Source organism: Colius striatus, chromosome 17 (genome assembly GCF_028858725.1).
Source record: "Colius striatus isolate bColStr4 chromosome 17, bColStr4.1.hap1, whole genome shotgun sequence".
NCBI classification, from domain to species: domain Eukaryota; kingdom Metazoa; phylum Chordata; class Aves; order Coliiformes; family Coliidae; genus Colius; species Colius striatus.
In genome coordinates, this window is record NC_084775.1 from 3,665,055 (window position 1) to 3,678,790 (window position 13,736).

A 13,736-nucleotide genomic window follows, 5' to 3' on the forward strand; every position below is an offset into this window, starting at 1 on the left:
AAGGCAGCATCTGCACTTCAGCTGGCTGCTAAATGTCAGGGCACAGCCCCGGGGAGGAATGTTCTCCAGAGCAACTAAAACAATGGGAGGAGAATGCAGAGTGGATTTGGGAGCTGAAGCTATGCGAATGTAGGCATGTAAGCACCAGAGTCCCATCAGGAGTCAATGAGCCCTGGCTCCCCATGCCACACGAGGGCTGTAGAAAGTCATGCCCAGCTGCACGAGGTTCCCCTGAGACCTGGGCAAACTCTCTGCATGTTCTCCTCTCCATGCTTTGCCATCAGCTGAAGCGGTTTGTTTGGGAAGTGCTCAGAGGCGGGTGGCAGGGCTGAGCACGGGGGACTGCTAACTTTGCCTCCCATATCCCCATGCCAGGCTTGAAGTATGGGGAGGGGAGGAGCTGAGCCAGGCTGTGATCCCTGGAGCCAGGCTTCAAAAGCACTTGGCATCACGAGTGCTTTGCTGCAAGTCAGGGTAAAGGGAGCTGAATGTCGTCTGCTGCTGCCTCGTTGTGCTTGTGGCTGCTGCTCTTGAAGCATGGACATGGTCTCGGTGTGACAGCACCTGTGGGACGGATTTCACCCCGGGCAGGGAGATACAGCCCCTGTGTGTCACCCTCATCCATCCCAACCATCAGGTCGTTGGATACTCTGGAAAACACACGGAGGCAAGACCCTGAGGCGGCAGCAATCCCCTGCCGAGCTCCACGGGAGCTCCTCTCTCCCCGTTTGCCAGACTCGCAGGGTTTTGGCTTGCAGGGAGGGTCGGAGCCCGGCTGCCCGGCAGCCCCATCCCAGGGCTCTGCAGCTCCCCCTCTGCTTGCCCGGCCCCGCCGAACAGATGGTGCTGGTTTTCAGGGGGCGGGGTGTGTGTATCTGTGTGTGTGTGTGTAGGAAACAAAGCCCGGAGTGATGGGAGGCTGCAGCCTGTCTCCCAGAGCAGCCCGGGGGATGACATCTGTGGGGACGGGCTGATGCGTGTGGGTGTCTGTGGTGTGCAGAGCTCTGTGCACTTATCCTCTGCCCTATCTCACTTTTCTTTCTCCTTTGTGGTTCTTCCCCCCCTCCCCACCCATTCCTTTCTAGATAAAGGCACTCGTGGACCGTTGGCAGGGATGTTGGTGAAGCCAGCGGGCAGCCTCCCTCCTTCTGCCCAGCGCAGGACCAGAGGCTGACTGGAAGCTGGCATGTTGTCCCCTCCAGCCCTGCTTGCCCTGCCCCTAGCCTTGCTTCCCACCTCTGATACACTCTGCTGTCCCTGGGCTGCCTTTTGGAAAGGGGCAGCAGGGAGAATGCTGCAGAAAGCCCAGCCTGCAGCCGAAGCCCAGAGGAGTTTTGCAGCGAGGCCAGTTGCTTAAAAGACAAAAGAGTTGCCCTTTCCCTGCCCCAGCATCTCGGACAGTTGAATATCTCTGAGCTCAGTGGGTGTCGAGGTCCTGGTCTGCAGGCTCCAAGAGGGAGGGCTGCCATGGAAGAGAATGTGTTCAGCGTGCAGCAGATCCAGCCCAACGTCATCTCAGTGAGGCTCTTCAAGCGCAAGGTGGGCGGCCTCGGCTTCCTGGTGAAGGAGCGCGTCAGCAAACCACCCGTCATCATCTCAGACCTGATCCGGGGAGGGGCTGCAGAGCAGAGTGGCCTCATCCAGGCTGGGGACATCATTTTAGCAGTCAATGGCAGGCCCTTGGTGGACATGAGCTATGAGACGGCGCTGGAGATCCTGAGAAGCATCGCTTCCGAAACCTACGTGGTCCTCATCCTGCGGGGCCCCGAGGGCTTCACCACGCACCTGGAGACCACTTTCACAGGCGACGGGACGCCCAAAACCATCCGTGTGACCAGACCCCTCTGCCCCACTCCAAAGGCAGTTGACTTGTCCAACCCCAGCCTGCAGAGCAAAGAGCTGCCAGGAGCTGAGAGCACCATGGGCTCCCTGTGGACGAGAGAGATGGGGAGGGAGGTGGAGCCAGCGCTTCATGTTAACGGCGTCGTTCCAGGCAGCAAAGGGCAGGATGGTGGCAAGGGGAAGGAGGGGGCTTGTGGTCCCCCTTGTCTCAATGGTGGTGTGGAAGACAATGAACTGCTCAAAGAAATCGAGCCTGTCCTGGACCTCTTGAAGAGCAGCAGTAAGGACAGCGATGGAGATGCACCGTCCAAGGTAGAGACAAGAGATATAGAAGTCCAGGTGGACTGGTAGGTCCCTACATACATTCTTGGGTTTTAACATGTGGTGAAATGGGTTGGTTTGGGCTAGCCAAGGGGGGCTGGTTGAGGTGCTGCTGAGCATCCCCTCCAGGCATGGCTGGGATGGAGATGGAGAGGAAGGGACGCAGAGTACGGGGGAAGCGGTTGGGGAGGAGGTAAAAGCAATGAGAAGTTGGAAGAAATGGAGAAAGGTGTGAATATGGGAAATCAAGGAGACAGCAGGTGTACTGTGTCATGGAAAGCTGAGCTGTATGGTGAAGGGGATCAGGGGTTGGGCTGGGGTTTGTTTCTGTTCTGGGTGCTTGATCTGATTTGGTTTAAACTGAAATGAAATCCTGTGCCTCGGTTTCCCCATCTGCCTGATAAAATTCATCGTGTTGGCTGTCCTCACTATCCTGCCTGAGCGCTCTCCTGTTGAAATCTGCTATTGATTAACTGCTGGAGAGGGAGAAGGAAGCTCAAACAGGCTGTAGGATGCTTCCCAGGAGAAATGAGTTTCAAAATCTTCTGTGCCTTTGGCAGTCAGGGTCCAGCTTGAGAAGGTGAAAGGGAAGCCCCAGCCCAGCTCCAGCTGAAGCCAAGGGGACCTCAGTGCAAGGGCAGTGGGACCTGCTTCCATCTTCTGGGAAAGGGGGAAATGTTTCCCATTGAGAGCTCAGAAACAGCCACCCCATGTTGAAGTGCAGCAGCAGAGCCACCTGCTCATCCCCTCTGCACTTTGTAGAGCAAACTCATTCTTTCAGTATGTGTGTGTATGGATAATGGTGGAGGGGCACATGGATGCTTGTCCCATGGCATCTTGAGGAGGGTGAAGTCCCACCATGCAGGTGGAGTTGCTTCACTTGGGATTTCTGCTTCTGCCAGGGGTTGTATGTGACGTTTCCCTCCTGACCTTCTGCAGCACTTCCCTGAGATGTAAACCAGAGCCAAAGCAGCTCCCTGTGGCCCTTCATGCTTTGCAAAGCTGTTGTTAATAGCTATGGGTTTGGGTTTCTTTTTGGTCCCAGCTCTCTCACCTCCTGGCCATTTATTAGCAGTGATAAGTTGCCTTTCCCTCTTGCCTTTTCCCAGATCCCCAAACACACTTTAGCAGTGTCAAGTGCCGTGGCAGGTTGTGGCTGCCCTCGGTCAGAGACTGGCTGTGAAAGCCAGGAGGCTTTGCTGAAGCTGGAGATCTCAGTTCAGTGACAGAAGGATTTGTAATTTCAAGCTCCCTTGCTGCACCTGCTTCCTCAGGGAGAGGGGGAAAAATCTCTATTAATGTTTTGTATCAGAAACAAGAAGATGGGGAAGGTAGAGGAGTGGAGAGTGGGTTCCCTCCCCGGCTCCATGGCTGAGCTCCCCATTGCTCCCATCACAAACTGACAGACACACTGTCTGCTTTTACCTTCCTTTTCTTATTTTCACTTGTTTTCACATCCTCTCCCAATTTCTGCATGTTTCTCCACAGAGCACATGCTTCCAAAGCTCGTTAAGGTGGTCACACTGAGCCAGAGGGAAAGAAATCTGCTGGGCTGGGTGCTGGTGGCGGGCAGCAGATGTGTGGGGAGGAGCAGTGGGACAGGGCAGGCTCAGGGACATCCTTCCCTGCCACAAGTGCCTCCAGGTCTCAGCACATTTGGCTGCTTTCAGAACCTGTTGGGTTTTGTTCTCTGCTGTGCAATAGGAGGCATTTAACCCTCCAAGCCCAGTGTTCCATCTGCGAGGCTGATGGAGGGGTTGTGCATCCCTTGAATCCAGCACCAGCCCATCGCTGGGTGAACGTGGTTTAAGCAACCAAAGAATTGAGACCTGGAGAGGCTTGTGCTTAACTACAGCACAGCAAAATGTGTGTAAGGGTGCTTGAAAGGCTTTTGTGTCCCTCTGTTTTTGCCAAGACTGCTGTGGGGGTGCTAGGCTCACAGTCCCAGAGGACACAATCCCAAACGCTGATACAAGGTACAGCCTCACCCTTCCAACCTTGTTCCCCACTGTCACCATCCTGTGCTACCAGCTCCAGGGTCTGTGAGGAATTCTACTCTAGATGAGGGGAGGGATGAAAAATATGGGTTTTTTTCTTTCCTTGAGGAGTCTCTTTGACTCAGAGAGAGATGAAACTGAAACACTTCAAATTCACTTAAACTGAAGGACCTCGAACCAACAAGAGTATTAACGAAGTGGGTACTTCACCAAAGCTCCACTCTGTTTTTCAATACCCTTTTTCAAATAAAAATCTATGTAATCTATGTCCCTCAGGACTGAAAATCCACTTTTTGGTCAAAATTAATCTTCAGCCTTCTGCTTGATGAAAAGCTGCAGCCTCGCTCTTGTGGAAGGAGTCGGGATGAGCTCTCGCTCATCCACCCAGGCTCAAGAGGAGAAGTGGGAAAGGAGATGTACTGCAGGGAAAACTTGTCAAGAGCTGCTCTGCAGGGGTAAAGGGCATCTCTCAGCCACCTCTCCTCCCACTCCTGTGACGTGCTGGACATGATTCATCTCCTTGGCTTGGTCTCAGACAGAGCTGAGGCATCGTGAAGGTCTTCTCCGGGGAGAGTTTTCTTTGGTCCACAGGAGGAAGGTCAGGGAGTGGTGGGGAGTGGATAACTGAGGAGATCATTGGTTGGTGCCAAAGAAATGCCCAAAGAAATAAACAAGCTGTATTAGATTGATGCAGCTCTCAAGCTTTAGGCTGTGACTTCTTTAGACTGGGGGGAAAGGAAGCAAACTGACATTACTCAGAGGGTGCAACACCTTCCTCAGGGTTGAGTCTGACACGTCCTTGATCACTTGGCCATCAATCCAGCTGGAGATACTGGTCTTGGGACTGATCTTGTTCTGTGTCTGTCTTTGCCCAATGCTGACCTTCACAGCCTGCAAGGGATTTGTCAGAGCCTCACAGAGCTCTGACAGCTTTCCCAGGGCAGAAAGGAATGGTACAAGTTTGAGGTTATTCACCAGGAGCCAAATGCTTCTTGTTCAAGGCAGATTGTGCCAAAAGAGACTCAAATTACACCTGATGCTTTGGGCTTCCAGCCCATGACTCTGGTGTTATTTCCAAGAAAAACTGGAAACTGTGAGGTTTGCATTGAGAGAGTGGGAATCACTTTATCTCCATCCTCTGCACTTGTAGTTTGTGCTCTCTGGGGCAGTTGTCCATGAAGTGGTGACCTGGCTTTTGCTCCCTGCTGATTCCCAGTTGCAAGGTGCCCTGGGTCCATGCTGCATGCCCATGGGATGGGCTACGACCACTACTGAATATCTGCTGCTTGGCTCAAGCCATTTGCAATGAAGTTGATTGTAAAGCTGCATGGAAGAGGGGCACAAGGTATGATGAGAGTTGGCATTTCTGCCATGAGGCTCACCGTGGGCTAGGAAACAAAAATAGAGTTTGATTCACTCCCTGCCAGCTAACCTAGGTCTGTTTTTCCCTCTGAGCTCTAGGGAGCTTGTCATGTCCCATCTCCCCACCCTGAGTTGCCAGTACTTCTTTTTCATCTCAGGTCTATTCCATCACATGAAGGGCATGATGGAAACATGGCAGGTTTGGTCCAAAAAGCAGCATCAGCAGCCCTGAGAGGGAGAAGTGTGCTGAGAGGAGGAATTCTGCTTATGAAGGGTTTCAAGGTTTCAGGCTCCATCCTGCATTGGAACAAACCCCATGATTTTGCAGTTCTCAAGGAGAAGATTCTCTTCCTCCCACCTCCTATTGCCACCACCAAAATCTCTTTGTGTTGCTCAAAACATTCCATTTGCATTTCTGATGGCTTCATTCTTCTGTACTTGGACATGGAACTTGAAAACCTCTGAAATGAAAAGGTTCCCTGAAACTATCATGTTATTGCCATTCTGCAAAATGGAGAAGGAAGCAGCTTTGGCACTGAATAACTCCCCTTCTCCCTTGGCAGATTCCTTTCTCATCACTCTGACTACATCAATCTAACCCAGAGAGGCATTTTGTGCCTGCAAAAGGTGTATTCCACCCAAACATGTGCATTCCACCCAGTTCCCCCGTGGAGCTTTCTTAGACCAGTCTCCAAAGCATCCTTTCCCTGCTCAGCCCCTGTGATAGTGCTGCTTCTTGCATCCCAGGGGACAGCCCTTCTCCTTGTACATGGGTGCCAGCAAACAAACCTGTGGCCTACATGTGAGCCTGAGCTCTCCTGGCAGATCTGAGCTCTCTTTGACCTCCAAATACAATGCTGAATGCTCTGGGTTCTCTTCAGGCATGGCTGGGATGGGATGAGCATGGTGGTTGCAAGCTGTATCTGTCCCTGGCTGAATCTAGAAGGATGCTGGTGGCACTTGGGGCTGTTCCCAGGTCTTTATCTGTCAGTGCTTTACTCAGCAGCATTTACCAGCTTTGTCTCTCTCTGGAACACCTATGTGCATCTTGCTCAGGTCATTAGTCCCTCATCCCAGCACTGGGCACAGCCCAGTGAGACTCTGACCTTCTGAAGGCACAAAACCATCTTCAAGCCATGCCACAAGCTTGTTGGTCTCTTCCTTCAGTAGAATCTCTCCTTTCTCATTTAGGAAGTAGTTCCTTGGTTTGACCACTCTGCAATTGCCTGTTCCAGGCATGTTGGCCCTGCTGCTTCTCCAGAGAACCCATCCCAGCTTTTGGAGTTACTCCTTCTGCTCCTAACATTCCTGCTTCCCTCCCAAGCTCTGCTCCATCCTCTGCACCCTGCAAGTCCCAGATCCCACCTGATCCTTTCTCCTGCCTCTTCCTCAAGTGGCTGCTGTTGGGTCAGACCTTGTTTTAACCCTCGAGGGGAGGTGATGTTTTCCAACTGAGCTGCCTCAGGGGCATGATAGCAAGGAAATATCAACTTCTGAGGATGCAATGCCCTCTGGAGTGTGCTTTTCCATGGGGCAAAAGAAAGGTGGGGCAAGAGCTGTTTACCCCATCCTCTATCACTGGAGGGGAGGAGCAGTGAAGCCTTGTTGGCACCTCCAAGGACACACCAGGCGAGGAGAAGCAAGTAAATAGAACACATTTCTCTCCCAAAGCTCAGAGCAAGAGAAATGTGCACATGTGAGCTTCCCACACAGTCCCAGGCTCGAGTGTAGGGTTTTCAGGCACTGGGACAAGAGCCTGGAAGGAATCCAACCCCCCCAGCTGCAGCTATCAACGTCGCAGCACATGAGCTGCCTGTTGGAAGCGTGGACAATCCTTATCAGTTCATCCAAATTGGCCCCTGGGGATTGCAGCAGCTAGTGGCATCTCTCATCTCTGCCTGGGAAATCAAGAGAGATTCTTCTGCCAAGCAAATTCAAAAGAGTGAAGTGACAAACTTTCTCTTTTGCTCCTTTTCCCCCAGCTCCCCCTGCTTTGTTTTTGGATAAGCTTTGGAGAAATGTCTCAAAAGGCTGTCTCAGCAACTTCCTTCTGCTTCATCACTCTGAGCACTGCAGCATCATCAAATTAGTCAAAAGAAAACAGTGGTTGCCTCTCATTTCTCCAAACAGCCAGATGCTCTTCCCAAGGTGAGGCAGCATCCAAGGCTCTGCCTGTGCACCGCTGAGGGAGGACAGGATTCCTCTTTCTTTTGTTTTAAGGAGCATATTTTGCTTTCAGAACAAAAGCTCAACTCAAATCCCCCAAATCTGCTCTGCATCCAAGAGATCCTGCTGATAGGGTTTAATCTGGCAGTGGAACCAAGTCAGAGAGGGGTCTCTGGATCTTGGACCTGGCCTTTGGGAGACTTCAGTCAAACAAGAGCCTCCCAAGTTCTTCAGCAAAGCCACTGAAGTCATGGTTTGAAAACTCTATTCAATGCCCAAAGTTCCCAGGGCAGGTCTGCTGGTGAGTTTGGGAGGATTTATCCAAAGGGTGCTGGGAGCCAAGGGTAAATCCCTCTCTGCCCTAAGTAGCTGCAGATGGGGCTGCTCCGATGATACCTCCCTCCAGGTGCCCAAGTGAGCTTGAAACACCCCTCAGGCAAACTGTGCCCTCCCCATCACCCACCCAGAACCCCTGAGAAAGACCCTTTGGGCTCTCCTGTCACTAAAGTGCTTTGGAAGATGTTTCCTGGAGGCTGAGCTCGGGCATAGTGTTTCCACCCTCCTTGAGTGAGCAAGTGGCATCCTTGTGTGAACGTGGCAGGTCAGCCCCTGTCTCTGCTGGGGGCTGAAGCCAAGGCAAGAGAGGAAAACAAGTGACCCAGAAGCCCCTGTTCCTGTTGGAACTGGCAAACAAGGCAGTTACAAGAAAGGGGCAGGAAATATTTGCAAGATGAAGCAATTGATTTGTGTTCCATTTTCTTCCCTTCATCTGGGGTGAGGCTGGTGCTGCTGTGAATGGGCTGTTTTTTCTCTCCTTGTCTCTCTCCAAAAGACAGAGCCGGATACTTGTGGGCAGCCTCATCCGGGAGAGGTCTGTGCTGCCTCAGTGCAGGGGCCCCACACCAAGCAACCACCAACAAAGAGACCAGAGACACAGCCACGAGTGGAGCTGAATGGCTTTGGTTCAGCCTGACTGTGCTTTTACAGCAGAGCCTAAGGGTGAGGGCAGCACCTCGCTGCCTTGTTCCTGCAGCTGTAAGTTCATCAAGAATAGCTGCACAGCCCTTTTCTGCCCCAGTTGCAAACATGCAATGGGATGTACAGCTTTTCCTCCTGAGCATCCAACCCTTAATGCTCACCTGGGCTTCACTGTTCCTCAGGACAGTGCACTTCAGTGTTGGTGATGCTCCAGCTCAGTGAGTATTGAAACTGAGGTGCTGGGGCATGTCCAGAGACAAGCATTGGAGCTGGGGAAGGGGCTGGAACACAAGGGTGATGGGGAGCTACTGAGGGAATGGGAGTGTTCAGCCTGGAGGAGGCTGAGGGGAGGCAGGAGCACTCTCTGACACTCCCTGACAGGAGGCTGCAAGAGAGGTGAGGATCAGTCTCTTCTTCCCAATAATAAGCAATAGGACAAGAGGAAATGGGCTGGAGTTGCCTCAGGGGAGGCTGAGGCTGGAGCTGAGGCAGAACTGTTTCCCTGAGAGGGGTGTCAGCCCCTGTGCCAGGCTACCCAGGGAGCTGGGGCAGTGCCCAGCCCTGGAGGGATCCCAAAGCCGTGGGGCTGAGGTGCTGAGGGCTGTGGGTCAGTGCTGGGCTGGGCAGAGGGAGGGCTGGGACTGCAGGAGCTGAAAGGGCTTTGCCAACCAAAAGGATTCTATTCTATGCTTAAAAACAAGACCCTGCTCCCAGTAATACTTGTTAACAGACCAAGTAGCCAACTACAGCAATGACTTAACTCAAGCATCTGGTCTTTTGCCAGGCCATTGGCTCAGGTACTGGTGTTTGTGGCTTTGCTGGTGTGCAGACAATGAGATTATACCTGCAGCCTCCCGGGTGAGACCTCCAGCTGCTGCTGCTGAGTGATGGATTCCTCTCCAGGGTTCCCTCATGCTTGCAGCTGCCTGTTTCAAAAGCCTTACAAACACCTTCCTGGAAGCAGCATGTCGTGCCAGACACCTGCAGACGTATGCTCAGTGTCATTCTGGGGGTGCCTGTGGGATATCTGGCATGCTGGGCTCTGTCTGCCCAAGTCTCTCTTGTCTGCATAGAGGCAAAGCCTGTGCCTCTGCAGAGACACTGTGGTCTCTCAGGAGACAGGTTCTCTCTGCCAAGTGCCAGGTACCAGTAAAGCCAAGGGATTTCTCCCACTGCCTTATGAATTTAGTCCTGATTTTGGGGCCAGTAAGAGGGAGCAGCACACTAGGGGCAAAGCTACAGGAGGTGGCTCATGTACACACATCATTTCATGTGCTCAGTGGCTCTGTCTCAACCTTCCTTCACTGCTCCAACGTGATTTGGGCTCAGGGCAAGAGGGCAGGGTTGTGCAGCAGTGAGTGTTCTCTGTGATGTTTCATAGCTGCTCTTGACATAGGAGGAAGAATCAGATTTGCTGAGGTTTCATCCTGCCAATTCTCTGTCTTGTTGCTGGGAATTCTCTAGATGGAGGTAGACTGCACATATCCAAAGACTCTGAGCTTCCCCTTTGAAGGGGCTGGTAGAGTGGATCTTGGATGGTTCATGCTGTCCTCAGCCCTGGGACCTGTGTGGCTGTTGAGCGTGGTGGATGGAATTTCTTGTGCTTTGTCTGTTTGAAACCCTTTCACATACTTATAGCAGGCAAGTCACAAAAGAACAGCTTTCTTTTCTTCCTGGGAGGGCATAGAAAACCCAGTGAAATCTGCCCCAATGGCACCTTGTACCTTCTTGCTTGCACCAAGCTGGCTGCTTTCATCCCAAGGCAACCCATGTTTGGAAGGTGTCCAGAAGCCTACTGTAATATTTTGGCAGCTCTGTAAAGGCAGAAAAATTAGAGCACAGGGAAACCTTCTTTTGAGTAAAGGATTTTCCTTAAGCTGTACCTAAAGATACGAGGTGGGGGGCAAAGAGGATTGTGGAACTGAATGTGCTTGTTCCTTTGTGTGCCCCTGAGACGGTGTCAAGAGCATCGTGTTGGTGTCAATTCTCTCCTGAGCGTGAACATCCTACTTTGGTCAGTGCCCAAAGCTCTCTGTCCTTCATGGGAAGGCTCATTATTGAATTTAGTGGGCATCTGGAAGACTTTTAAGAGCTGACAGCAGGAGCAAAACAATTGCCAGAGCACGTTACCTCGATGAGCAAGGGCGAAGGCAGCGTGGCTGTGAGCCCTGGGCTGTGCCTGTGGCCCTGTGCAGCCCAACCCACACGTGGCCTCAGTGGGGGTGGTTGGTGCCTTTGGGGTGGATGCTGCAGCCTGTCTTTCTCTGAATATCATGTCTCTAAACCCCATCTGTTTTTCTCCTTTGTGAGGGCTCGTATGGCAGTGGTTTTCCATCACCTGCTCGGGTGGCATTTAACAGCCTCGCTGACATCCCACGGTACATTCCCCAGGAGAAAGCTGTGTGGGAAAGTGTGTGCACTGTGGCTTACACCAGTCCCACTGCACAGGCCAGGGCAGCCAGTGCTGGGGACATGCTCAGTCCTCCAGCTCTACCAACACCCCCCAGCTCCTTAGAGGCAATCCATCAATTTGCTTGAGTCAAACTGCTTGCACTCGGCAGCGTTTGCAGCATCTGTAAAGGTCAGGAAGAGGAGACAGAGCTGCCTCTCCCTCCTGGGAACCACCTATTTTGTCTTGGGTTTTTTTCCCCCCCTCTCTTCCACTCACAAACACCAAGCTGCTCTGCCAAGCTGGCTGCCTTTCCTGTGAGGTTTAGCTGTGAGGTTTTGCAGCTGGAAGTGTGTGCAGCTCTCCTTAGCCCAGCTCCATGCTCGCCCTCACAGGGCTCCAGCTCAGTTTTTGGGGATGCAGAGGGTCTGCTGTGTCACCCCAGTGTCAGGACAGGGCTTCCCTGTTGTTTTTTAGGTGCTGTGCTCACCCACATTGTGCAGTTTCTATTGTGTTTGGGCTGTCCTAGCTGTGGTGATTCATCTCCCGGGCTGAGGCAGAGCCTTTTCTGCCCTCCTGCAGGGCGATGAGAGAGTTTTCACTCCTGTGGGAAGCAGCTGGAGCAGGTCCTGGAGCTGCTGGACTTGGCCCTGGGGTCTCAGCACCCAGCCACCCTCCAGCCTGCTGCCCCAAATGGTTTTTAACCTTTCAGTTTCAGGGAAGGGGAAAACAAGCTGCAGAAAGCCTTACCAGCTCAGATGGAGAATGACCGTGTCTTCGGTGACTTGTGGGGGAAAAGCAACGTGCCCGTGGTCCTGAACAACCCCTACTCTGAAGCACAGCAGGTAAGAGCCCGTGGCTCGTGCTGCTTTGGGTGGGGAGGGAGTTTGAGGGTATGTGACCCATCCTGGTGGACTCTCACAACACTGTGTGCACTATTCTGAAGACCTTTGATCCCAAGAGCTGGAGTTGATGTGGTCCAAAAGCTGAATTCCCCGTGTTTTGGGCATGGGTAGAGGTCACTGGAGAACAATGCTCTTCATCCAAGGGATCAGAGTGGGATGGGAGCACAGCCAGGGACCAGGATTCTGAAACCTCCCTTGGGACAATCATCCCTTTCCATGGCAAAGTGCCAAGTTGCATCATTAGAGTCGTTTGGATTCATACGACATGAATTCAATAGAGCACTTGAGCTAATACGTTGTGCGGCGCCTTTTCATCTCCTCACACTCCATGGACATAAATTCTCTTGGCTTTCCTTGCCAAAAGTAGATTAACTCCACGTTTGTAGCAAAGCCAGAGACGTAAGGCAGACCCAGCCAGGCCAGAAAGATCACCTCAGGGAAAACATGACGTGCGTGAGCACTGCCAAGCCCGTTCAGGCAAACGTGTCTCCCTGATGGGATTAACCAGCATCAGGGCAGGACATGGGGGACCAGTCTGGGGACCACTTGATCTCATTGCTCCTCCATAGTGCTCAGAGTCATGTAGTAGGGACTGTTTTCCAGGGGAGAGGAGAAAAGTGGTTTAGTGGTCACAGCCAGGTACCTCTGGCTGATGCCTCTTCCCAGCTCCAGGGAGCTGCAACACTCAAGTGGCACTGCCTGTGCTCCAGCTGGTGCTCGTTGCCCCTTCTCCTGGCACTGGCCACCACACAACAAACACTGGCCCCATCCTCCTGATACCCACCCTTTAGGTATTGATCAGCATTGAGAAGGTTCCCCCTCAGTCTCCTCTCCAGGCTGAACAGCCCCAGGTCCCACAGCCTTTCCTCACAAGGAAGATGCTCCAGTCCCCTCAGCATCTTGGTGTCCCTGCACTGGCCTCTCTCCAGCAGCTCCCTGTCCCTCTGCAGCTGGGGAGCCCAGAACTGGCCACAGGGCTCCAGATGAAGCCTCAGCAGATGTGGGAGAGCAGAGGGGCAGCACAACCTCCCTCACCCTGCTGCCCACACTCTCTTGATGCCCCAGGATGCCATCCCTCACTCACACAGCACATGGGACCACCACATTCTGGGTGCCACTCACAGTGTGGACACTCAGATGTTGAGCCTGACCTGGATACCCAGCAGTGTCCAGCAGCACCGTGGTCTGCCAGTGGGTGTCTTCCCATTTCATGGGCATCTTGCAAGATGCAAAGCCAGAAGCAGGGGGTAAGGTCACAAGAGGGGACACAGTCCCTTCATGCCCATGGAGGTGGCATAGTCCTGGCTGTGGTAGCTGAACTCTGCCCACACCCTGTGCTGGCAGCACTGCTGTTTCTCCTGGCAGTCCTGACCAGAATGATGTTGACCTACACTTTTGCAACACATGCAGTGTCACAGCCTCATGCTCCTGACCATGTGAGACTCACTGCATGGTTTTACCCAACCTGCTTGGGTGCTTGATGCACTTGGGAACTATTTCCACCCTGCAGCTCAGACTTCCCAACAGCACAGACAGCCTTACAGTGGGTATCATCCTACATTGGCACACACAAATAGGTGCATCCAAGAGATGCCACAGACTCAGCTGCTGGAGACATGTCCCTGGGCAGCCCCATGTCCCACCACGTGGCTAATGCATTGTGGCAGCTACCATGACCCCATCTTGCTTGAGGCCAAGTCACTGCTCTGGTCCCTTTGCCCCAGCTCTGGAAAGACATCATCTTTGTGCCTTCTTTGCTAAGCTCCTTGCATGGAC

General features: G+C 52.8%; 1 protein-coding gene across 1 annotated transcript in view; it reads left to right on the plus strand.

Annotated features, from left to right (window-relative positions):
- Nucleotides 1-1,467: 1,467 nt before the first annotated feature.
- NOS1 (nitric oxide synthase 1) overlaps nt 1,468-13,736 on the plus strand; it is a 42,392-nt gene continuing 30,123 nt past the window's right edge. The window contains exons 1-2 of the mRNA XM_062009669.1: nt 1,468-2,189; nt 11,768-11,904. Of these exons, the coding sequence (XP_061865653.1) occupies nt 1,468-2,189; nt 11,768-11,904 (859 nt within the window). The remainder of the gene's footprint in view (nt 2,190-11,767; nt 11,905-13,736) is intronic.